This window comes from Cottoperca gobio, chromosome 21 (assembly GCF_900634415.1).
Source record: "Cottoperca gobio chromosome 21, fCotGob3.1, whole genome shotgun sequence".
Lineage (NCBI taxonomy): Eukaryota > Metazoa > Chordata > Actinopteri > Perciformes > Bovichtidae > Cottoperca > Cottoperca gobio.
Genome location: NC_041375.1, coordinates 8,371,144 through 8,397,412, shown reverse-complemented (window position 1 = coordinate 8,397,412; position 26,269 = coordinate 8,371,144). Strand labels below are relative to the sequence as shown.

At 41.1% G+C, this 26,269-nt stretch overlaps 1 protein-coding gene across 4 annotated transcripts in view; it reads left to right on the top strand.

Moving 5' to 3' along the window:
• Positions 1-3,413: 3,413 nt before the first annotated feature.
• Positions 3,414-26,269, top strand: part of LOC115026838 (neuropilin-2-like) — a 102,326-nt gene continuing 79,470 nt past the window's right edge. For all 4 annotated transcript variants that reach the window (XM_029459828.1, XM_029459826.1, XM_029459829.1 and 1 more), the window contains exons 1-2: positions 3,414-4,462; positions 18,864-19,044. In XM_029459828.1, coding sequence (XP_029315688.1) covers positions 4,387-4,462; positions 18,864-19,044 — 257 coding nt within the window. In that variant the 5' untranslated portion in view covers positions 3,414-4,386. The remainder of the gene's footprint in view (positions 4,463-18,863; positions 19,045-26,269) is intronic.

The following is a 26,269-nucleotide window of genomic DNA, read 5'->3' as shown; positions in this document are numbered from 1 at the left end:
GCTTAACTGCCGAAAAAGAATCCCACTTGGCCCCTGGAGGGACAGAAAGGGGGAAAAGGGAGTGTAGAGTGGCAATGTGTGGAGAGAAGAGGGGAAGGGAAAGGAAAGGAAGAATGAGATGAGATACAACAGGTGGCAGAAAGTGACTGGAAAAAAAACAAACAAACACATTTAGAAAGCGATGAAAAGAAAGTAATTAATGCATAAAATCTTTCATCAAATGAACCGAACAAGAGAGAGCGATCGAGGAGGCAATGTGTTGGCGGGGTGTGGACAGAGCCCGTAGTGCTTGTCAACAGGCCAGCAGACAAGTTCTTCCCCTGACGCAGAGCAAGGATCCTCTTACCCTCTGCTGGTTTCACAGCTCTGTTGAAACACACACACACTCCAAAATGTTATCGAATGAATGCATTACTTCTCTCCATTCAATGAATGAACCCAGTTCAGTAGTCAGGTGAGGCTTAACTGAAGAAATAAAACTAACTTTGGCACATGGTGTCATGCAACCTGTCAAAAATCTAGCAGTTAGCAGTAAGACTGTCGATCAAGACATGACCGTATAACCTCTGAGTAGAATATCAGCTTCATCATCCGGCGAAAGGCATCACTGTAATGTTAAGTTAAGATATTTGACAAGAGTGGCATTGCATAAACATAGCCCTACAAAATCATCTTAACCTCCTCTGATGCCAGAACTCTGCATGTAGTTTTCAGTGAAGTAAAAGTTCTGGGACTGTCTGTGAGCACAAACAGCATTTCTATCCATTTCTCTGAGATGGATTTTCTGTGATGTCAGTTGTAACTTCTGGAAACCCAGTCCTCTGCTTGGCAAGCAGAAAAGGTGTCATGTATTAGCATATCTTCGTTTCACAACATACTGTTGTAAGTTATACAGAAGAATGCGTGAAGGGAAAGTCCAGAATACTTGGGTCCATATGGTGAGTTGTTGTGAATTCAGAATGATTCGCTAAGGTTATTGCTGACTTCCTATCCAAAGTATCCCTGCAAACTTTTGGATAATTTGGGCGCTTTCACAAGCCAACATTTAGTCCGTATTAATGAAAGTCAGTGCGGATCATTTGGGCAGTTGTGAACGCAGTAATCACACACTGGTGTGTGCGGAAGAACTGGACTGAGACACCTTGCAAGAGGTGGTTTTAGACTGTTTCCAAGTGTGTTTTGATTGCACTAAGAACATAATCCAATTTCAGAAAGTGAACCAAAACACAGCGGATTGTGGGCTGCCTGAGATGGACACAGATGAACGACAGGTTCACCTGAGTGGGAGAGGACTGACTTGGACATAATAAGACATAATTACATTACAGAATCATGAGGATACAACTCTGAACAGCAAGAATCTTGCAAGTACATTAGCTTCAAATAGGTGAACTCATTTAAGTGCAGAACAATAGCTTCAAATAAGCCAAACATGCAACATACAGAAACAATAGAATACAAATTCAACCATTAGCTACAAATAAGCCAAACCAATGATTGACATTGATATCAGCATGTGATTGCTCTATGCTCTCATCACTTGACAGATCCCAGTTTGCCAGGGTGGGTTTAGTTTCAGTGGAAAAACGCAGGACGAGGGGAGCGAGATGGGTGAGAGGGACAGGTTACAGAGGTCGTACAACGAGAGGGACCCAAGGAATGAGTAGGGTGACTGTTACTCTCTCCTGTCATGGAAAAAGAACTTAATACCTTCAGACCTCCAGAGATGTTAGGAAACATCTGAGTGACAGTTTGATGGTGTGTATCTGCGCCTGCGTGAGTGTGTCACATGTCACTGACCTGAACTGAGACCAGTGATTCACCTGCCTGCTGCTAATTGTAGGCCTGTTACAGTAAATGTGGAACATGAGATATGACACTTACCGCGTGCGTCAGGACACGAGTGATTAGTAAAATATGTAATCATATGTAGCCGTTTAAGATCACTTGTTCTCAGAAAAGCTTGTGTCATAAAAGTGACTATAAATAATGGTTGCATGATGTAAAAAAAAAAGCATAAGCAATCGTATGATTTTCTTGTCATAAAGGAAAAAGAGGTTTCAAAGGGATTTTCTTCCCACGAGATAACTCGGTGCACAACATGATTTTTAGTGAGCGGTCAATGGTGAGTTCAGCTGTGTCATTACGGCTTACATGTGGATGCATCTCTGTGTGAATGTGTGCAGGGTGTGTCATGGGAAGGCAGCACGAGAGCCAAGGTTTGGTTAGTTTTGGAGACAGCAAAGCTTTGGTATCGCTACAGGCCTTAAAACACACTTCCAACCAACATCTTTCTGTGTTATACTACTGAGAGAGGGAGAGAACCAGAGAAGAAAGAGAGGGAAATAGTAGCATGGGGTTTAAACAGTAAGTGTACAGATATTCTGTACATTTAAATGCTTTTTTCCCCATTAAATTATCCCCTGGCTATTTTCCGTTCAACTATATTTCTGTGTGTGTGTGTGTGTGTGTGTGTGTGTGTGTGTGTGTGTGTGTGGTGTGTGTGCGTGTGTGTGTGTGTGTGTGTGTGTGTGTGTCACAGCATCGTATTGCTGTCTATATCTTCCTCTCATTATTTAGATTATGTTTGCCACTGACCCATGTGCCCTTGGTAAACTGTTTTTGCCCTGTTTTGCAGACAAGCCTGTGTGTGTGTGTGTGTGTGTGTGTGTGTGTGTGTGTGTGTGTGTGTGTGTGTGTGTGTGTGTGTGTGTGTGTGTGTGTGTGTGAATGTTTGCATCTTACAGCTCAACCTTTATTACCACAATGGCTGCTCAGCATGACATGTATTTCTATGTTTTTCACAGAAAAGCAGAACATTCTGTTGTTAATCTTCATAGTAAATCAAAAAATCATAAGTAAAGCATGTTTAGTAATTTACAAAGTTACCCATCAGATTCTTTTCCATTTTCATTAGTTTATACATGCACATGTTCAGTGGTTCTGCTGTAGTGCTTGTAAACCAGCAGCAGGTTCCCGTTAAAGCTCCCAGCACTACTACAGCGCTCATAAAGCTGTGCTGTGGGTCTCTTCTCTCCCTGTTTTCTGCCTTTCTTCTTTCCACCTCCCTCTATAATATTTAATACTAGAGACAGACAGAAAGGTGGAGGAAGAAAATAGAGAGATCGGGAGGAAATAAAAGAGGTATCTACAGTATAGGCTATAGACAAAGGAAAGGAGGTGGAGGGAAATGGGAGAAAGGAGAAATTTGGTATAAATGAATCACAGGGAGTGGGAGAGATAAAGGAAGGTGAGAGAGGGTGAGGCAAAAAGAGAGAGAAAAAAGGGAGTGAGAGGGAGATGAAACTGCTCTTTAATCAGTGAGGGGCTATATGGAGGCGGGCCGAGGTGCCTACTGTAATCCGATACACGCTCACGCGCAAGGCGTGCACGCACACCGAGACAGGGGACTGAGTGAGCAGTCCTGCTCGCTGCCACAAACCCGTCGGAGATCGGAGGGGAAGGAGCGCACAGACGGAACTGCCGGGCGAGGGAACCAGTTTGAGAGAGAGATACTGAGCGTCAAGGAGGGAGAGAGAGAGAGAGCGGAGAGGGCATAGAAGAGCGTGTTTCAGAGAAGAAACGCACAGATTGCAAGGGGGAGAGCTGAGAGGCTGCACGTTTGTTTCCTCTCGATCAGTTTTACGCACGCACGACGGAGCTGCCTCTTCCATGAGATCTTATTTTTGTGCAAGGACGGACTGTTATCAGGGCAGCATTAAGAAGATAATCGATGGGAAAATGTATTTTTCTTTCTTAATCACATGCTCTTTTAACAAGTAAATGCGCAATCAGGAAAGAGAACCGCAGCAAAAGATTTTGGGATATTTTATCGAGACGAAGAGAAACCACTCGTGTTACTTTTTCCAGGTTTTGTCAAACTTAATGGTCGTTGGCAAATGTTTCTGTTGGTTCGTGGTGGTTTCAACTAGTGATTTCTACTTTGTTTGCAATTCATGAATTAGTCAACGAGTGTCAGCAAGGTTTATATCCCCACGCGCGTTGTGACTGACAGAGGGACACAGTGCTGCCAACTGTGCGCACCGCAATGGATTTTGAGGCTTTAAAGATGTGTCTACTGTAGATATTGCGCTGATTTCAGATCAATTTGCGCAAATATATATATATTTTTTAAGAGGAAGCACACGTGGACAAAGCTCGTACAGATATTGTTTAACCAGTGAGATATTCTTGGAGAGCCCGGTAAACGCAACCAGGCATTTGTTGTGGATTCTGGACACTACTTGTGTTGCGCTTCAGAGAAACTGTGAACTGTAGAAAAGGAGAGGAAAAGAGGACTTTGGACTGCAGCGTTGCCTCAGATATACATAATAAAACCACAGAGGAGGAGAAGAGGTGCTTATTCTCCATATCCGAGGGGAAAATATGGATTTATTCATATGGCTTTGTGGATGTTTACTGGCTTGTCTCTCGCCTTCAGTAGTCAAAGCAGAGGAAGGAGGTAAGTTTGTCACTTTTGCTGCCCGCTCAAAACACACTGTCACATGTAGGTGTTAAATCAAAATGAAACCGCTTTTTGTAAGGAAACATTTTAACAATTCACATCACACGTGAGTCTTTCAAACACATTAGAGATGGGGTGTTTCGTTTAGGACAAGTGGTGTTTCCCCGTCAAACCAAAATGCGTAATGAAATGTAAATATTAAAATGTTAAGGAAACCTAAATCATTATGCTATAGGGACCACCTGAGCCTTCATTCATGTTCAAATAATGCGTTGATTATCACAGTGCCGAGGGGCACTGAAGAATTCCCAGATAGGAAGGAGATCCATGCCACAGGGTGTCTTCTTTAAACACTCCAGCATTGACCCGCCTCGCTCGGTCCGCACCCGAGGTGGAAAGGTAAAAAGAACAAAGTGATTAAACAAGTTGTAATGAGTCATCAACGTAAACTTAATCATTTATTTCATTTATGTTTTGTCTAACAAAGTACTTAATTAATTTCCCGATATAAATTTGCGCCAGGGTAATGCTTGATAATAACTTTATAATTATCAACGGCAACTTTTCCATCGCCCCGCTCCATTGCTGGTTTTACTCCGTCCTATAATAACTGAGGGATGTTGGGATGCTGGGATGCTGGCTTGGTTTCAATATTGATTTCTGTAGTCTTGAATACATCTTAAACATATGCAGATAATTTTAATCTACAGTTGAATCAATGAATGTTCTCAGGAGAGCTGTTCAATAATGAAAAATCACTCCCCATAATAATGTCCCCATAATATTCCTATCGGGACTAGTGCCAGCTGTCTGTACGGTAGCTGCTCAGGAGGGTTGATGGTGACCTGTTTTAACCTATTGTCACTATGATGCAGTATTATTAAATTTCTTGAAAGATTATTTGTTTTACCTTGAGGCTGGCTGCTTCATGCAACAAGGCAACCAACATAAATGTTATTGCCGGGTGAGCGGAGAGGTGGCGGTGAATGTGACCGGGCCTATTGTCTCCGTCTATCGGAGGACATCACTGGCGCACGGAGATCCGAGGCTGCGGAGGTCACTTCCCAAGTCCGTGTGTGTGGCTGCATTCTTTCTGATGTGAGAAACAGACTATGCGAGTTACACTCGTTTACAGAAGGCAAGGCACATCGTTACGTTTATAGCGCTGCTCTAATGCTTTTAACGTGGGTCTTAGTGCGTATACAAACAATCTTTACGCACAGGGCGATCATTGGAAAACATATTTGTATTCATCGATCTTCTCTATGGCACAGAATCGAGACGTATTTTAGTCTGTTTGGGTAAAACAAGCCTACCTGTGGTGACTCTATGCCATGCGCGTTTATGGGTAACTTTAAGTGTCTCAGCCAATAAGAACTAAGAATCAGTTGTTTTATAAACCAAATGAGTACAATTTGATTTGTATAATATTTTACACAAATACACACATTTTTCAGTGGAACTACCTTGCCTTTTCACGGATTTAGAAGCAAAAACAATATGTTTTTGTGACACTCCCATAGTCTCTAATGGTTTCTCATGGTTGTCTATGCAACAACAAAACAAAAAATAGACTGTGCACTCGGAAGAATAGGCCTACAGGCCCACTTTCTGCTATTAGATACATTTGTGTGAGTGTGTGTGTGTACACAATTTCCAAGAATTGGAGTTGAGAAAAGGCAGCTGTGGAGAAGTTGGTTGCATTCTAGGTTTTATTAATTTAGGGCTTATTCAGGAGGCTACCCCGGACTTTTTGCAAAACTCATGACTTGAATTGAGTGGTCTGTCTGCCAAATGTTGTTTTGGAGGAAAAACAGTGTACAGAGAGGACAGTGGATGCATTCTTTACATCACACTTCACCTCTGATGTGAGAATAAATGTGCCGTGCCACTCTGAACAGCCGGTCAGGGTGATGCCACCTGTAAATGTTCAGTTCTTCACACATAATTGATAACTGCTGACACTGTATGTCAAATATATAGTATTTCAGAGACTGTCCAGACATATGACAACTGGTCATGTGATAGACAGCTTAAAATGGCCTCGGTATACATTCACTGTCAAAGCAGGAAGTATAGAGTGAGGTTCTATTGCACAGCAAAAATGCAAAGGGAAGTGGTGGTGTTCAGGGTAAGTGCACAGTTTAACTTCGACACCAGCGACCAGGGTTTGTCTTCTGCCTCCTACCAACAGTCATCATGGCTTTCTTTAACCATGACAATAATCTTTCTTGTGAGAAAGTGGACTTTCATTGATATTTTGTAATGTTTTTGACAGTATATGAACATCAATTCTTCTGGACACTCCCTCAAGTTCCCTTTTGAGATCTCTCTACTGGTACCCCTAGAACCACTGGAGCACACTCACATGCTCAGCAGTACGCGATGCAGGATGAAGCTTCCTCAGCAGTAAATTTTAACAGATGCCTCAGCTCTGCCATCTCCGGAGAGATGAGCAAGGAAAGCATAGTGAGACTAAGAAGTGTATATATATATATATATATATATATATATATATATATATATATATATAAAGAGAGAGAGAGGCAGGAGCGAGGGATGGAGGGTGAGGAAGTAACAGAGACAGAAACAGGCACAGGGAAGCTGCGAAAAGAAGTGAACGAAACGGAAGAATGATTTTTAGCCTCGCTGTTTGATCCTGTTTCTTCATTCCGTTTGATCACAGCTGTGCCTGCAAGGGAGATAAACGGACATAATTGGCCACTCAAGACCAGCTGTCTGCCTCTATAGTGTCTCTGCTGAAATATGCTGGATGATGAAACACGCTCACTGTGATACACAGTGTAAGAAGTAAGCTGGCAGTGGGGTGACTTGCCAACAGGTATGCACTAAGGGCTGGCTCATAAGATTGTTTTTGATGGATCCAACCAATTGGATGTGATTTTAAAAATCCAAAACAGAGAGGAAGACATTCCATGTCCAGCTTTTGGGGTGAAAAAGTGAACAACTCCACATATTGTAAATAAATACGTCTGGCTTAGTTTTAAGGTTCACTAATAATGCAAATAGCTGGATTTTGGTTGTGCACATAGACTGAAGTGGACATAGTCACCATGACTTCACCCATTGGTTTGTGGACTACCGTTTCAAAGCCTCTAGTTTGGCCTTGTTAACGATGCAATCTTGTTTTTTTTCTGGAACCAGAAGTGACCTGAGCTAAGTATAACCAACCGCTGTAAAAGACATTTTTAGGCAACCAAAATGTTACAATTCACTTTCATGAATTGAAAACACACTGTGAAAGGGTTAAAGACGACGTCTGTTTTCTAATACGACAGCACGGACAACACTGTGGTATCGTCTGTCAATCACAAGGTAGCCCCACCCTAAAGCATACGCTGCTTCATCGTCTGCTTTAAACGTCAATTTTACTCTGAATGATGTTCATTTACAAAATGAACATCACGCTGTATTTAAGAAGATTTATACAATCTGACTTTTCCAACCAGTGGAGTCGCCCTCTGCTGGCCATTAGAAGTAATGCAAGTTCAATGCACTTCCGCATTGGCTTCATTTTTCAGACTCAGAGATTGCCGCTTTGTTGTGCGTGCTACAATATGGTGGTATGAGCTGGAACAGGCAGTGGCATGCGTTCACTTGCTTTTAATTGTTAAATCATTGTACTGCAAAATTGAGAGACTTTGGCCGTATTAGTTTATGTACACCATGAATCCTGACTTTCTAATGCATTACTTATTTTCTAGCCTCAAGCTTTTGCCCTACATCTAACACAACCTGGTGCTATGTCGACCCGTGGGGGCCGGCTTGTAATAATTAAATGTCACATTGGTGGAGGTCATAATGCTTTATAAGCTTCAATCGGCCATCAATAAAACAAACCATCCGTGTCATTTGTTCACACACAGGGGTTGCACCCTGTTTTAGCTCACCACACAATGAATTGACGTTCTGGGTAATTACTTTGCGTTAGAAAAGATGATTTATTAGTCTGAAATACTACAGATATTATATTCTGTAAATATGAATGTAACTGTATTTGTTCCTTTCACTGTAATTGTGTGTTTCCATGGATAATTACTCAGTGCATATTGCATATGAAGATTAGCCAGCGTACTTCAGAAAATCTAGACATACATCAGCGTATTATGGCAAGTCAAAGAACAGAGTAAAAACGAGTGTGTGAATGAATTCTCATTATTGTGAGCAACATATATTGCAGCCGGCTATAAAAAGAAGGGGCAATTAGTGCTTCTGAAATCAGCTCATCCATACATGTTTATCTCTGTATTTCCCATATCTTCTCATCATTTTCTATGATTGTTTTTTCTTAATGTGACTCTTTCTTTCTTACTGCAGTATTATCAGATGTGTTAGATGATTGGCTCACAAAGAAGGCCAGGAAACATTTAACCAATGTGGCTTGTGCACCTCCATCCCAGTAGAGCACACTGAAACAACAAAGTAACGAAAAGAGAAAGAGTGAGCGGAGATGGAGAGTAGAAGAGAAAGAGATGGAGGGAGTACTTGGTAGTGCCAAAGAGCGAGGGAAAGTGGGAACAAGAGAGGGAGAGAGCATGAGAGGGCATTAGTGGAAGAAGAGGAAAGCAGCAGAGTGTGAAGCTGTAGTTGAGTGGAGCCACCTGCAGTAAACCAACCCAATCCTCTCCACTGGTGAGCACAGTAGGGATTCTGGCCAAGGGAAAGCATATTATTAATATTTAATCTGACTATTAAAATAGGCAAAATACATAATTTTCTAAATTATTAGCTTGAGAATATAATTACATTATAGTTGAAAGGATGATTTGGCATATACTAGATGGAAATATCAGATTCTTTTTCAGCTTCCACTCCCGTAATAGTTTCAAACAAAGGCCATTTTATTGAAACTATAAAAGAAACAAGAACGTTTTGTTCACAAAAGGTTATGACGTGTTTAAAAATAGTATCCAACTTAAATTAAAAACATGTCAAGCAGCCGCTTTTACTGTGATTGTTAGATTTCAATCTTTTGTATGTGGCAACTGACCCGTGGCAGGTGATACTGGTGTTTTCAACCAGGTGTCAGGATTAAAGATGATCCTTACTCATCCAGTGATTCAGACTGATGTGTTTTTTATTTCCCTTTTTTCTTTTTAAGGCAATTATCTCAAGAAAATACATTTGAATTAGACATACAAAATCAAACGAGAGCACATTAGCTTTCCCATCATTAGAACAATTGTGGTTGAACAACAGAGGGGCCGGTCCACCCACAACCTTGTTTGTAGTGAGCGAATAAACATTATAAACATTAAGCAAATTAACCTTCAGCCCTGTCTCTGTCTCTCTCCATGTATCTCGTCTATAAAAGGGAAAGGACAATTAGCGGGTCCAGCAGGATGTTCTAATTACAGTTATCATGTCATTAGTAAAATGTTAGTATTCTAGTGTCTTCATTGGTAATGACTGGAGTAATTAGAGAGGAAGAGGAGATCAGTGTGTGTGTGTGTGTGTGTGTGTGTGTGTGTGTGTGTGTGTGTGTGTGTGTGTGTGTGTGTGTGTGTGTGTGTGAGTGAGCGTGTGTTCTTGTATTTGTACACTTGTGAAGAACAAAAGTCCTCAGAGGGAAAATCATGGTGATCCTTCAATTGAGGACATTTGCCTGTCCTCACTTCCTTTAAAACCACACAAAGAAAGCTGTTTGTGTGTGTTTTTGTGTGTAAGCTTTAAGCCTTCTGTGTCCCTCTGTCCCTCCAGAGCAATGCCGTGCGAGGCCACAGGTTGTTTTCCTTCTTCTCTCTCCCTTCACGCTGAATCATCCTGTTGTTTTCCTCTTTTCATGGCACTTCACCTCTCCTTTAATAGCGCGCTCTGTCTCTTTCTCCACACCACCCTCTGTCAGTGTTTTCCCTCGCTCCGATTAAGGAACCCCCCTCACCTTCTTTTTGCCACCAGTTTGTATGGTGGGAAATCTTTTTACTCTTTCATCCACTGCTTTTTTTTTACTCTTGTCTATTCTTTTTGACTCTGTCAATCTATGTTTCTCATCCGTGTTCTCGCTCTGCCTGGAAGAGAATAAAGCTCAACTGTTGGGAATCCATTCACATGGTTTGTTGAGCGACTTCATTCAAACACATCTTAAAAGGATTATTTATTGCATTAAAGGCCGCTTTTACTATTTGTTACAGTTTCTTAAAAGAAACAGTTGTCAACTTGATTTAGGTTCAGGATGGAAAAAACTTTTGAAGGAATATTTTGATATTTTGGAAATACACATTTAGTCTTTGTAGGAATTAAACAAGCAAGTATTGCACAACATTTAGTTTCCACTGACCAGCACTTTATTTTTATTTTTTACTTAATTAACTCTTAAGTATATTAGGACCTGAAGATGCAGATAGAATTGTGTTTGGATGTAGTTAAAATGCAACATCGTTTAGTATATTTTGAGATAAGATTCCAAAGAAGACTTTCCAAAACTACTTCTTTTATGGTGCCAGGAACCTGCTGTACCAGTACCTGTGTTTATTTAACCTTTCTTCATACAGAGTAGATTGGCTGAGCATATCTTTACGAGCAAGGCCCTGTTAACTGAAAACTGAAGCAGGAACATACAGAGTTGTAAACTACATACAGCATAGCACTTGACCTCATGTTCATGGTATGATTAAAGGTCAACTTGAAAAGGAATGCATAAACACGTCAACTGAAGTTAATAAGGGCCAGAAAGTAACATGGGGACATATGTTTACGTTCAAGTCATAAAGCCGGCCAGCGGCTGTTGTAATAATGACCAGAGCTGGAATGTAACTAAGTACATTTACTCAATTCTACTTCTACTTGAATGCAAATATTGTACACATGTATTTGATACATTTAGTTACTTCTTTCTTTGAAGATTTTTTCAAAATGTAAAATCAACTTATAAATGATTATTATAGGTTAAGCTGCCAGGCGTATATAAAGTAATTCAAATTGGCTTGTCATTTACCAGCTGCATTATTAGAGTGATGTACACACTAATGCATCAATACTTATAATCCAGTAATATAATAAACATGATTCTGAAATAGAACAATATTCTGCACGAGTACTTTTACTTATGGTACTTTGGTACAGTTTTGAATGCAGGACTTTTACTTGTAACAGAGTATTTCTACACTGTGTTATCAATACTTTTAGTACTTCTTCCACTCCTGGCGATGATGGGAGCAAAGGGTCAGGCCGTAGCTTTGCCACATCATAAAACAGATTTATTTTTCAACAGTGATTTGTTACGGTTTTGGAAGGCACAGACAGATGGGTGAGTCTTTCTGCCGATAGGGGCATAGGAAAACACTTATATGTGTTGTTATAGAGGGGATAGACAGAGAACGCGTTTTGATGTTTAATATGAATGTGCACATGGTGCATGTACACAAATCTCAGTAATCCAGCCATGGGAGAATGACATTTCATTTAACTTTAAACTCCTCTTCTCTACTTAAACACTATTCTTTTTTTGTCCCCTTTCTCCTTCAGTTATCGTCTCACTTCGTCCTCGTTTCTCTCTCTGTTATTGATCTAAAATCCTTTGTCCTCCGTCATATTCTCGCTCTGCTCACTAAAGCCCCATAGATCCGAAAGAGTCTCTGCTCCTGAGTTAAGACGCTTGTTCTTATGTCAGTTCTTTTTCTGTATCACACACTCATCCTTCTTTTTATGAGTCCTTGTCTCTCTTCTCTCCATTTTCCCATCACTTTCTCAGATCCTTTGTAGTCCTCCGCCTCCCCACTCTCTGTTTTACACACACACATTCAAACACACATACACACTCTTTTCTCTCTGTAGTTTTCCACTGTGGCTTAATGCAGGGCACCTGGAGAAAAGCACTACCCCACCTGTTTGTGTGTGTGTGTGTGTGTGTGTGTGTGTGTGTGTGTGTGTGTGTGTGTGTGTGTGTGTGTGTGTGTGTGTGTGTGTTTGTGTGTGTGTAGGTGTGTGTGTGTGTGTGTGTGTGTGTGTGTGTGTTTGTGTGTGTGTAGGTGTGTGTGTGTGTGTGTGTGTATGATAGAGAGAGTTGTATTTTCTGTCCAGTGAGCTTTTCGGAGCTGCTGACTTTCTCTTTTCAGATGATGAGACACAGATGTTCTGGCATTAGGCTCTCTTTCTCTCTTCTCTCTTTCGTCCTGCTCTGGCCCTTTCTTTCTTTCTCTCTCTTTGTCTGTCCATTCCTGAGGTTTCCCAGGTCTCAATGACTAAAAGCTTCTTGGTTCTGATCCAAAGAAGACATTTCAGCCAGTGTTTCTCATAATCCCACAGTCACATAAAAAGCATTTTGCTACAAATGTATCTGTATTTCTACCGTTTAAGGTAACACTGCCGGAAGTGTTTTGTTAGTGCTTCACAATGCTGTAACTGAAGCCCACTGACAATGCATTGTACACAGTAAGAAATGCATATACATCAAGTAGCACATGTACATAATAGTCCCTCAGGCTTTGATGCAGATGGTCAGAGTATATTGATTGTGAAAATCAGGTAGCTGTTTCCAACAAGGTCACATTAATGAAAATGTGAGACCACTGTTTTGAGTATTGGGGCCAGTGTTGGTAGATAATAAGATGCTCCACTCTTAACAAGCTGGGTGAGACACACATTCTCACTTTCATACACAAACACTCACTAAACCGCTAATGCTTTCATTATGGGCTCCGGTCAATAGAAATGAATGTGGAATATGGTCCAATAGCAAAGTTCTCACACACATCGATTGCGACATGCTGAAAAATGTGTCTCTAGTATGAGACTCTGTACTCAAAGGGAAAATGAATCTGCAAAAGAGAACTTAGAAACAAGGGCAGAACATTTGCATTTGGGGCCAACAAACAAGGATCCAGTTACATTTTGCAAAGCATGTGTGTGTCTTTCTGCATGTTTGGGACTTTGAGTGATAGTTTGTGTACCTCTCTGTGTGCATGTTGCTGTGCATGCAAGTTTTTATTACATTGCTGTATGGGTGTGTGTGGAGGTATGCGCATGTGGGGAAAAGTCGCTGAATAGGTGTTATCAGGATGCAATACCAACCGTGGCGGAAACACATACATAATGCAGTGATCTGTCTTATATCCCTGCTTGACTGCTTAGCACCGTTTACTGCTGCTTATTCTGTGTGTGTGTGTGTGTGTGTGTGTGTGTGTGGTCGGAATTCGGGGCCGTCTAAGCCAGAGGGGGATGAGTGATGTTCAGCGGTTTGTGTTTGTGCATTTTGTTGTGAATATGCGGTCTAAAAATACAACCTCTCTCTAAAGATCACACATGCTGATGTGGTTGAGAGAAAAGTGTGTGTGAAGTCCGGGGTCAAGAGGAGAGAAGTGTTCGTGTCGTCTGTGCGGGACAGACAAACTGAGACAGAGAACATGGTGATGTGGCTCTTCTGTTTCATCGTATGTTGATCTTGTCTTATAAACTTTACGTACCAGCTCACCGCAGACGTTTGGGGCGGAGTCCAGCATGTTGCTGCTCTAAAGGATGATTTTGATCTTATTTTTGTAGGTTTGGCCATCATTACGTCCGCCAAGGAGGTTTTGTCTTCGGTTCTTGGTGGAAGGGTGCAGCATGGGCTAAGGAAGAACTCATTCAATTTTGGAGCGGATCTGAATGACGGGGCAGATAGTATAATTCACTTATGGAAACGTCTTTGGAGGAGGTCTGCGCTCTCTGAGTGCCCTTCTAGTTTCATCATCGGTTATGATAACATTTGTACTCACCAACAATTACCTAAGATCTGGGAACACATCAGCATCTCTAAAACATAGTTCTATGGGGCAATTATGTCTTCAGACTCAAAGCAACTGTAATGCTTATCTTTCATTCCTCCTCTTTCTCTCAACGCCTACAGTATCATCAGTTCTGCTTCACATCTCTTTGGCTCCTTCTCTCTCTCTCTCTCTCTCTCTCTCTCTCTCTCTCTCTCTCTCTCTCTCTCTCTCTCTCTGTTTGACACCCTCTCCATCACCCCCCCCCCCCCTCTCCCACTTCGTCCTTTTTACCTGTTTGATAATGCTTGACATGAATTCAGGATTTTTTCCCAACTCAGCATCTCCTCTGTTCTGACACACGCGCAGAGACATTACACTTTATTCCCAGCATGCAGGTCAGAGTGCTGTGAGTGTGGAATACAAAGCAGCATTGCTATAGATTTACTTTTGTTAGCTGTATTTTTCACAGTTCCCCGGTTAATAGACATAAAGACGGTAGTTAGCTGTCCCTCCTAAAATAAAAATGTTTCACTCCTCCACTACACCTATCACTGCAGAAACTCTACATTATAATGAGTTACTTTATGCGTCTTTATCTTTGTGTGTGTGCATGAACCAACCAAACCAACATATGTTTAGTGGCACCTTGAAGAGGACGTGATATCATCCATACACTCATCTTCTCAACGTGTGTCACTTCCCTGTGTGGACGTGATAATCGTTGCATGACTTTGTGTGCGTCTGGAGATTGATAGACCCTTGAAGCAGAACAGACACAAAACTTCACTCACACACAGTGTGTGCCTCTCTGTCACACCAGCCCTATTCATCAGACCCTTGGAGGTGCTGTCTTTATCAGCTGCATGCCAGAGGTGACGAATATGAGAGGAGAGGGTAGTTAGTCTGACTAACAATATAAAAAACAGACAAAGAAGGGCAGACTACTGACGTGTCACCACATTTCAACAACAGGAAATATGAGAATAATGTAGATCAATGTATAAATCTTAGTCTTAACAAAACATGACAGGTGTTCATGTTATTGTGTCTACCCCCTCTCTATGTAGAGACTGAACGGAAATGTTTGTACATTTTAAGACCTGATCAAACTTACTAACTGCATTATTAGTCCCAATTTAGTAATATGTTATAAATGAGTTACATTTCTTTACAGTTCTCTAACAGTTTGGTCATGGAGATACCGTACTAAAGTCTGTAAAAAGACTATGTAGTCCATCGGTATCTTTAGTAGAGTGCGTTCATTGATTAATAATTCCTGAATTTTAACTTTTCATTACATGTATCCTCATAGTATGTGTTATAGTACTGCTTAGGCCACCACACGTCCCACTTATCTCAATGAGATATTCTTCATCCAAAACAAAATGCTGCGACTCATCAGCTCCTGTCTTTAGAAAACACAAACTATCAATTTTTAATGTGAACAAATACCAGACTTGTGTATTCATATATAAATATGTATACCTCAAATATGTAACTCAAAACACTCTAAGGACTTTTATCTTCTGTATCTCAGTCAATTGTCATTGAAATACATAAAATCATCTCTTTGGAACAAACTACTTCTATCACTACGATCAACATGGACATCTGAAAAGGACTTTAATTAGTAAAGGTTTATAACACTTCATGGATATCACTGTAATGCATCTCGACTTGTAAACACATTCTCCTCACAAACTTTGATGAATAATGCAATCTTTCTTTTTATCTTTTTATTTTTAAATCCGACTGTTGATATTTAATAGGGCAGGTGTCAGCTGGCTTCTCAGCCATTGTTGGCTTCTAACCTCTCCTCCACAATGTTCTAACTTTTTCTTAAATTCTTACTGCATTTTAAAATATACATATATATACATGTATATATATATGTGTATATATATATATATATATATATATATATATATATATATATGTATGTATGTATGTGTGCAAATAAACTAGACTAAACCAAAGGCCCGAGATGTTTCCCCCTCACATCGTCCCAGCATATCCAGGATTTTTCGTTGGAGACAGTTAGCTCCAGCCGTGTGCTAAAAGTGGTGTTTGGCTGATGCTGCTGTGAGATTCCACAGTGGTTAAGCACTAATCCAGGTGGTTCTGAGATGAAATGCATCTGGCCGGGTTACATAGACCTCGTAACTCTACTCCTGTGTTACCGTATGTCACCAGGGAGATTGGAAACGGATAGGAGGAGATCGACATGACTAGTTGGCTCACAGCATGACGGAGGAGGGAGAGACAGTCAGAGGCCGAGAGATAGAGAGAGATACAGAGGGCTGATCATTAATCGCTCGCAGGCAGTGTGAGCTAGACACCAGATATAGATGCCAAAGTGTCCATCACTTTGTGTAGGGTGCTGAGATCTATCCCCCCTTGCTGACTCTTGAGCGTCAGTTCATGTGCATGCATATTTGCAGCCATGATTTAAAAAAAAAAAGGTCAGATTTTAGATGCTGCGTGTTTGTTTTACCTATCCATGTGAATTTGTTTGGAAGCTGGTCTCTGATAAAGTGTTTATGCAGTGCGTGTGTGTGCATGTGTGACTCCTCTCAGAGTAGGTTCACAGTAGCCAGTCTATTTATAGTGTTAAGATATGTTGTGTTCTGCTGAGTAGTTTGACTTGGCTATGTCACCCCACTCAGCACGGCGGCAATAAATAAAATGTCATAGCACAGCGGGCTAGTCAGTAGCACAGACCAAGAAGTTGCACAACTTCTTCTTCTCTCTCTTTTCTTTCTTTGGGAAGTTTTCTTGAGGGACATTTTGTCCTGATTAATATAGACAGTCAGGAGCTTGATTGTGAGTTTGTTTTTCTCTCTCGCAAACAGGAAATTATCTAAGGGGTTGCTCACCGGCCAAATTCTTCCCAGCAAGCAGCCGACATTCACAGATGCTGTTTTTATTAGCGTAACCTGGTCCATCGTGGCCATCATTTTAACCAAAATATTTGTTGAAAATCATTCTGCTTGGGTCCAAATGTGCAGTGTAATCACAGTTTTGTGCAGAAATAATTAATTGGATGGGTTTATAGTCTACTTTATTTAACCAAGACTAGTGGAAATTAATGAAGTACATTTACTTAAATACTGTAATTAAGCACAATTTTGAGGTACTTGTACTTTACTTGAGTATTTCCGTTTCTTGCTACATTATACTTCTACTCCACCACATTCCTGAGGGAAATACTTTACCTTTAATTCACTATATTTATTTGACAAGATTGATTACATTGCTAAGCTAAATATAAAATACAATCAACTGTTAATATATGATAAATTATACAAATAAGCTCCACCTTTACCAGATGCAACATTAAATTAATACACATTAACTCATCAATAACTATAATCCAATAATATAATATTTTATTATAAAATTCTGCATCATAGGTACTTTTATTTGTTGTACTTTAAGTATGTTTTGGTGCTAATACTTTTGTACTTTTACTTTACTTGCAACGGAGTATTTCTGAATCTGTCTGAAACTGTCTGAATCAGGTATTTGCCTGGAGGCACCGACATGATATTACTACTACCATATTGGCAAGCAACCCTGGGTCTTGACTTTCTTCTGGCAGATGGTGGCTCATACAGTGTCATTATACTGGAAGTGCTTGGACTTAACAAAGATGGTACTCAGTATATCCACCATGATGGTTTAACTTAAGTTTTGCAGATGTTAAACAATGAAGAAGTTAAGATTGTGTAGAAAGTCTTGCGCAGTCCATCAAACAGGGCAGGCCAGCACAGCGCACAATAGATGCCATAGATGTAATACAGTAGAGTTGTGTGTGTTATGCCATTGGGTGTCACAGATATATATGAGTTACCCCATCTATGTCAGGGTACATCTGCGGCAGTGAATGAGTGGCACTTGTTTGCGACATGACACAGACCTATGGCTGCTGACAAGTGGATCCGCTCTGTGACAGTGACTGTGGCATCTGGCCCATTTACTGTGTGTGTGTGTGTGTGTGTGTGTGTGTGTGTGTGTGTCAGTCAGAATGGAGTCTTTGTATGTCATGATGCTGAGTTGAACTGTGACACCACATCCACATCGACACACAGACACGCATTTCTTTGTTTCTCATATCCTGTCTCTGCAAACACAACTCTTATCTGCATTTTATCCGTTTTCAACCCTTTCCCTCAGTGTGGAATCACGCTTGAAGAACAAATATGTAAAACAAAATCTTTTGAATGAGTATGTAGAGAATGTTGATGCTGATCAGTCATGATTTGGAAACAACATTGACCCTGATGGTCCTCTACACTTACATCTGCTGCTGTGAGGGAAGTTATTACATTTGCATGTTGTTATTGGAGGTTTATCTGATCAGCTATAACATATTCTCTGTCTTTCAGTAGTTCTTCACCTTTCCTCCAGTACTTCCCTCAAAAGTGTGCCTTTGTATTCTCCCCTTCTTTAGTCTTATCGGTTTTTATCACATTTGGAAACACAAATCAATTACCTTTGTCCAATGTGTGAACTTGTTTATTAACCTCTGAAAAAATAAAGAACTCAATGATTTTATTATAATTTCAGTACTTTTTATATATTACACAACGTTATTTAGTGAATCAATGCCACAGACAATAAACACCTTGACTTTTTCCTAATATTGTATATATGAAGACGATCTCACTTTCTATCTCTCTCTCCCCACCCAGCGCCTGAGCCTTGCGGTGGATTTTTAGATGCTAGCGATGCCGGCTACATCACCACCCCCGGCTACCCACTGGAGTACCCACCTCACCAGAACTGTCGCTGGGTCATCACTGCCCCCGAGCCTTCGCAACGCATCGTCCTCAACTTCAACCCGCACTTTGAGATAGAGAAACTGGACTGCAGGTAAAGTTAGGAGAGATTTTAAAGCATGGGATGGGTGGCAAACAAAAGGATTTGGAATAAAACAAAAAGTTAATTAAGAGATGGGGAGATTTAGATGGATTGAAAGATTAGATTACAAATAAAGACATGAGAGGAGTTTTTACTACAACATTGTGAAAAAAACTTCTAATTTTCTCTTTGTGTCTCTTTGGAGTTTCTGTCCCACCAGCCGTGTCTCCGTGTGAGAGTTGGTGTTTTTGGTGAACTTCAGCCCACTCTCTTCCTGTTTCTCTAGCTTTAGCTATCTCATAATAATCACTTTGGGACCTCCCTCCCATCCCCTGTCTCTAATTACCAAAGTCTAATTACAACACTTATACTGTTCCAGGATGATTTTCACACTTTGGAAGAATTAACACAGAGATTAGAGGATTTGGTGTCCATCATTGTTTGTTGCATGGTAAGGCTGAAAGTAAGGCACGCAGCTCTGTAGCATGAAATGAAAATACAGCACAGATGAAGAAAAACCCACAGGCATGCTGGGAAATCATGGGAACATGCTGGCAGAGAGGTACGAAACTGTTGAGGAAGTGAATCACATTCAAGCTGACTGAAGGAGTGTTTGCAGAAAGTTAAAATGGTAAAATATTTTTCATAGGTTACAATGTACTTGGGGGATGTAAAGGGGGATATGAAATAATTAAAAAACATTAAGCACTGCGAAAAATAAAAATAAGAAAATATAGTAGAAATGTAATTATTACGTCACTGGGCTTTTTGGTGCAGCATCTGCAACGGTTTCTGATCCAGCACTGCGGAAAAGTTAAAAACACATTATAAAAGTTGAGAGGAATGTTTAGACAGGCTATCAAGAAAACATTTCCACAGATGGCCACAGCTGCAGTCATAAAATGGCAATTATACCAAAAGTACAAGTCCAAAATTGACATAATAAAACCAAATAAATAAGTTTAACAAGAAACAAAACAATTAGATGACAAATATAATTCTATGAGCAATGCAGAAGTCATTTTTTAATTTCCCCCAAAAATGTGGAAAGATGCTGAGACGGGCGTGCTACTCTGATGTCTGAGCGAATCACACACACATACACACACACACACACACACACACACACACACACACACACACACACACACACACAAAACATCTAAATGTTTCCTCAAAAAAAACAACTTGTGAAGTATTCTGTCATTTGCCATCCTGCAAACTGCTGGCCTCCCCTCATCTGTGTGGAGCCGTCATGCTATGTATGAATGCGTCCAACACACAGAAGAGGAAAGACCACTGGTTTTAAGGAATCTAAAAGGCACTATCAGCGTAAAGGGCCACAGATACTAACCCACTGACACAGGCAAGAGGGCAGAAACACACACACACAAGCACACACACTTACACTTTCCCCCCATCTCCCGTTATTTCTCTGTTCCGGTGCTTTCCCTTCCAGTTATTAACATTTCAGCCCTATCAATTATAGATAGGTGAATTTCCCCACTCAGATGTACCAAAATCATTCAGACATTGCTTTGTTGGAATTGAAGCATCAATATTTCACCGGCTGGCTGTTTGTTGAAAGGCTGAAAGGTTGAAGAGGCCCGCTGTGCTCTGCTCTGTTTTGCTTTACTTTTCGCGCTGTGCTGTGGAAATGAAAAACATACTTCTCTGTCTTTCTGTCTTCGTATTTTTTTACTCTGCAGTTCTTATCCTCGAATCAGTTTTATTAGATGCTCTCTCTCTATCTCTCTTTCTGTTTACCCCTCTCTTTCCCTTCTCTGTTTTCCCATCTCCCCTCCACTCCCTTTGGCCTTCTTTCCTCTTTCTCTTTGAATTTCTTACATCCATTTAAAGTCCAGTAGTTTCCCTGGAGGAGAAAATCTGGTTGAACTGCTAGAAACAACAGGCTCTGATTTATTTATTAAGCTACGCACATCAAACATTGTGTATTTGTGGTTGTTCTATATTATAAGACTTTTGGTTTGTGTCTAAACATTTTGGTAGTTTCAGTGTTCTTCCAATAATGACAAGTTGCAGTCCATTATTGGATTATTATAAACCACAGCGGTAAGAGTGAGATATTTGCAGAGTTGCTGGTAACGTCTCAAGTCTAATAGGTTGTTATTTACAAGTGTCCTACAGCGCAGTGCTATTTAAGTCAGCAGGCGCCCAACGCCTGGAGGGTGTGTGTCTGTGTTTGTGTGCGTGTCCAAGGGTAGTCTGAAATTGAGCTGTTAGGTTCAGAGGGCAAAGAGGCCAAGGGGAAAAGGCAGAGGGTGCGTGTGTGTGTCTGCGGGGGGCAGACATACGTGGTCACCCAGTGATTGTCGCTCAGACAAGGAGAGTTTTATTATGTCACTGCGTTCAAGCAATCTAATCTATTATCGTCCTGATTGCAATTTAGGATGGTAATCTGTAATCGATAACGCATCACATTCTGTCAAGCACTCCACTGGCTGTGCAGGCCAAATCGATGGACAGGTGGTCGGACAGAGAGAGATGTTTTCATTCAGATTCATATACAGTAGCAATTTAAGTGCTACGACACAGCTGAAAGGGGGCGAGAGAGATGAAAAGAAAGCTTGTGCCTCTGCTGAAATCAGTTTAGCCATGGCCAATCATGACTCACCATGACTTCCCATTTCCCTTCACATGATAGGCACCATGGTACCACATTAGTTTGTCACTGGTGGCAGGTTTCAGTTATCACCCTGCAGCTGTAGTGTTTGTGTGTACATTCAAACCACATGATAGACTAGTACACAGACAGAGGAGACTGTGTGCAGGTCACAACCATAAACTTGTGCATTTGCAGTTGATGAAACGTATGCAACTCTGAAAGAAATGTAAAGATTATGTTTGATGTGAGTTTTATTAGATAACACACCTTAGCCTCCAACAACAGTGTGCTCTGAGGAGAAATACATAAGAGAGAGTAGTGTTTAGAAGTCTATCACTTAATGTCACAACTCCTCTCCGCAGTTATTTTCAACCATTGCTTTCACTTTAAGCACAAGGTTTGATCAGCAACTTGAAGGAACACTTTTACAATATGGGATTTGCTTTCTTGCCAGGAGTACGATGAGAAGATTGATACCACACTTATATCTGTGCATTAAATATGAAGCTACAGCCAGGATGATGGTTGGCTGAGTTTAGTGGAAACAGGTTGCCTGGCAGCCTCACGGTGACGACAAGACTCTTGGAGGTCACTGTGACCGGCCAAGAAATATTCTGACACATAACTTGCAGTAAAAGTACAACTTGTCAGCTTTAGTTGGCTTCACAGGTGCTGGTGTAAGGTGACTTTTATTACCTTTGGACAGGACAGAGCAGGCTGTTTCCCTGTGTTTCAAGCATTTGTGCTAAGCTAAGCTGCTGGCTCCACCTTCATAATGACCATGCAGACAGGAGAATGGTATTGATCTTCTCCTTTAACTCTCGGCAATAAGGCAATCAAGCATATTTACCAAAATGTCAAACTATTGCTTTAAACTCACTTAACACCCAGGTCTTTACACGGCAACAAGTCCAATTCTCTGACTTTTCTGATTTTCTTAGATACATTCATTTTCTCTTGGAGATTTTCAAGACTGTATTGAAGAGAAAATCCACTTCATTTACTTTGAAGCGCTACAAAATCATTTTTTTAAACTGTACAGCATGTAGCCTTTTGCAGCAGTGGTTGGTTGTCTGCTTCACATTTTCCTCTTAGCTCACTGCACTGCTCTGTCTCAGAAAGCGAGATCTCTATTTGGAGTGTTTGGAAAGGACACACACACACACACACACACACACACACACACACACACACACACACACACACACACACACACACACACACACACACACACACACACACAGCTGCTTAGAGAAAAGTGCAGCGTCAGGGTCCGCTGAGGGCAGGCTCAAATCATCCTGACAGCTACCTCCTCTCCTCTTTCCTCCTGGCTCTCACCCTCTCCTCTCCCCTCCATTCATCTCACCCTTCCTCACCTCTCCCGCCCCCTCACCACCACTGCCCAATGGACCCCATCTATCATCTTTCATCTGCTCTTGCGCCCTCCTCTGCCCCACCTCTTTTTCCCTGCATGCCTCTTTCTTCATCACCTCTCCTCTCCCTCATGTCTTTCTCTCTCCCCTCCCATCTAATGTCTCCCCTTCCTCCCTTCCCTTCCCTTCGTCGCATCTCCTCACCTCCATCCTTCCGCAGTGTGCCAATCTTTTATAGGCCAAATCATTATTCAGGATCTCATATGAGAAAACACAGGCGGAAAACCAAATGCCACACTCTCTGTCTCTCTTCCTCTCTTATTTTCTCATCTCCATCTCCAACCCCCCTTTCTCCCTCTGCATATATTCTTCTCTCTTTATCATGTATAGACCTTTCTTCCCTCAGCCTATATCTGTCTTCATCCTCTTTTATCCTCCAGCCTCTGTCTATCTATCACTTAAATCCCCCTTCTATATATGTCTGTCTCTTATTCTCACCCTCTCCTCATTCTCCACCCTCTCTAGTCTTCCTTTACCTCATATCACACCCAAGTCAGATGCTGTCTGTCATATTGATATGAGAGGAACACACACATGCAGACAAACACACACACACACACACACACACACACACACACACACACACATGTACAGTATAAGTATAGTACACACATACACAGAGGTGCAAGCATTTCTGGGCTCTCAAATAAACTCAAATATACAGTGAAAGCACAACTAGCAGACAGGCACGTAGGCAGTTTCACGGGTATGTGGCTTCCACAATAAGTGTGGAGTAAAGCAGTGAGTTAAGAAGTGATTTATATGACAGAGAAGCTGCAGTCAACGATAATGGTTTCACTAATGATTTAGACCTTGTCTTTGTACTCTGCCTCAATCAATCATTTAACTTCATGCTAGGTTTATTTTGTGTCCTCAACTCTTCTTCTCTTCTCTTCTCTTCTCTTCACTTCTCTTCTCTTGTTTTCACTTATCTTCAATTCTCTTCTCTTAACTTAACTTCACTTCTCTTCTCTTCTCTTGTTTTCACTTCTCTTCTCTCTTCTCTTCAGCACTCTGTCTCTTTTTGTTCTTCTTTCTTTTTTTTTTTTCTACTTCCTTCTCTTCTCTTCACCTCACTTCACTCTCTTCACGCACTTCTCTTCCTTGTTTTCACTTCTCTTCTCTCTCTTGCACTCACTTCACTTCTCTTCTCTCTCTGTTTTCACTTCCTTTTCTTTCTTTCTGTCTTTTTCCCTTCTCTTCTCTTCTTGTTTCACTTCTCTTCTCTTTCTTTCTCTTTTCTTACTTCTCTTCTTCTCTCACGCACGTCACAATCCACTCTTTCTCCGTCACTTCACTACTTCGCTCACTTCTCTTCTTCTTCTCTTTCTTCACTTCACTTCTCTTCTCTTCTTGCTTCACTTCTCTTCTCTCTTCTCTCCGCGCTGCACCTCGCTTCTCTTCTCTTCTGCTGTCGCCCGCATCGCCTCTTCTCTTCACTTCTCGTCACTTCACTCTCTCTCTTCTCTTCTCTGCTCTTCACTTCACTCTCTTCTCTCTCTTCACTCTTCTCTCTCTTCTCCTTCACTTTCTTCTCTTCTCTTCTCTTCTCTTCACTTCTATTCTAGTCTTTGTGTTCACTTCTCTTCTCTTCTCTTCTCTCTTCTCTTCTTTTCTCTTCACTTCTCTTCTCTTCACTTCTCTTCTCTTCTCTTCTATCGTCTTCACTTCTCTTCTTCATTTTTCATCAACTGGTGAAGTTTCATTGTGATATATATTAGTAAAAAACATTTCACCTGTAGTATCTCGCCTTGTAACCAACTGCTATCATATGAACAGCTATAGAACAGACTGTACATGCTACATTGTGATAGAATATTTGATCATATGCACACATACAGACACACCTGAAGGACAGGTGGAAGTCCTGGGGACATGACCAAGAGAAGAGCAAGAGGTAAAGTGATGTGATGTGACACTGGCCTTAGGGCAGAACGGGGAAAAAAAGAAAGTTGGGCGGAAAGATGAAGAGACTATATGACAGCGAGAGGAAGAGAGTGAAGCAGCATTTGGTGTTACGGTGGATGTTCGGTTACCAGCTGTGGGCATTTAGCAGCTGCCTGCATGTTTGAATTAGCATCACAGCGACTCTACCAGCAGGAGAGCCATGTGTCCAGACAAGCATCTCAGCACAAAGCTGAAAGACAATGTTATTAGAAAGCTACAGAGAGAGGGGGGAAGAGAACACATTGAGGGCCAGATGTGACTTACAACACAGTTTAGGTTCATGATAAATCAAAATTCCTCACCTGAAAAACCTTTTGCCAGATTATATAGATGCCTAAATAGAAATGTAAACCCTCCTATAGTTGTGATCACGATCGCATCGCCTCATTTGTTGCAGGGAGAGGCGTCTTGCTGTTGAAACGTAATTCAGAAATTAATCACTTGTGTGCCAGCGAGCTACAAGTGATAACTTTCATTAGCAATTCTATTCAGGAAATCAACAACTCAAACTAATTAAACTGGTCATCAGCAGGAACGTTTTGGCTTTTTTCCACTTTGGTGGTTGATAGTTAAGTCAGGCAGGCACTTCCTCATGTTCTTCCAGTTCAACAGCAGAGATAAAGCAGCTCTGATGTGGAGCTTTAATCAACTCGAGGCGCAGTTTGTTCCTCCAAATACACACTCAGAGTGCATGAACGTCAGACACTTTAACACTATTGGAAGTTAGACGAAGGCATCCTCGGCTGCTTGTCCAGCTTAATCAACACCTCACCTCGTTTATCAAGAGACCTGGACTGTGTCCAAAATCACTCCATCATTCACTCATTCACCACTTGCTGTATATTTGACACTCAATAGTGTGCAGATTTCTGACGCTTACTATTTTCATTCTCATTTTGAGTCGCACACCGGCAACATTCACATTGATGCAGAACAAAAGACTCGAAGTGAAAAAAGTATTTTCTTTTGCATTGTCTACTGTTGGTCCTCTCCTACGCACCTGTCGGTCTACAGGTTTGCAGGAGTTAATTATTAACAGGAAGTAGTGAACATGCCATGGACACACATGGAAACATATAGTGTTACAGAAAAAGGTCTGATATTTTAAGATTTGTAAAGCCCCAAGGTGGGGATTTTAGGAAATCCACTCTGTCTCACACACTCAGGTAATGATGATAATATCAGTAGTCTGATTTACAGACACTTACCGAGGCCCTGAAGGTCTGCCCGA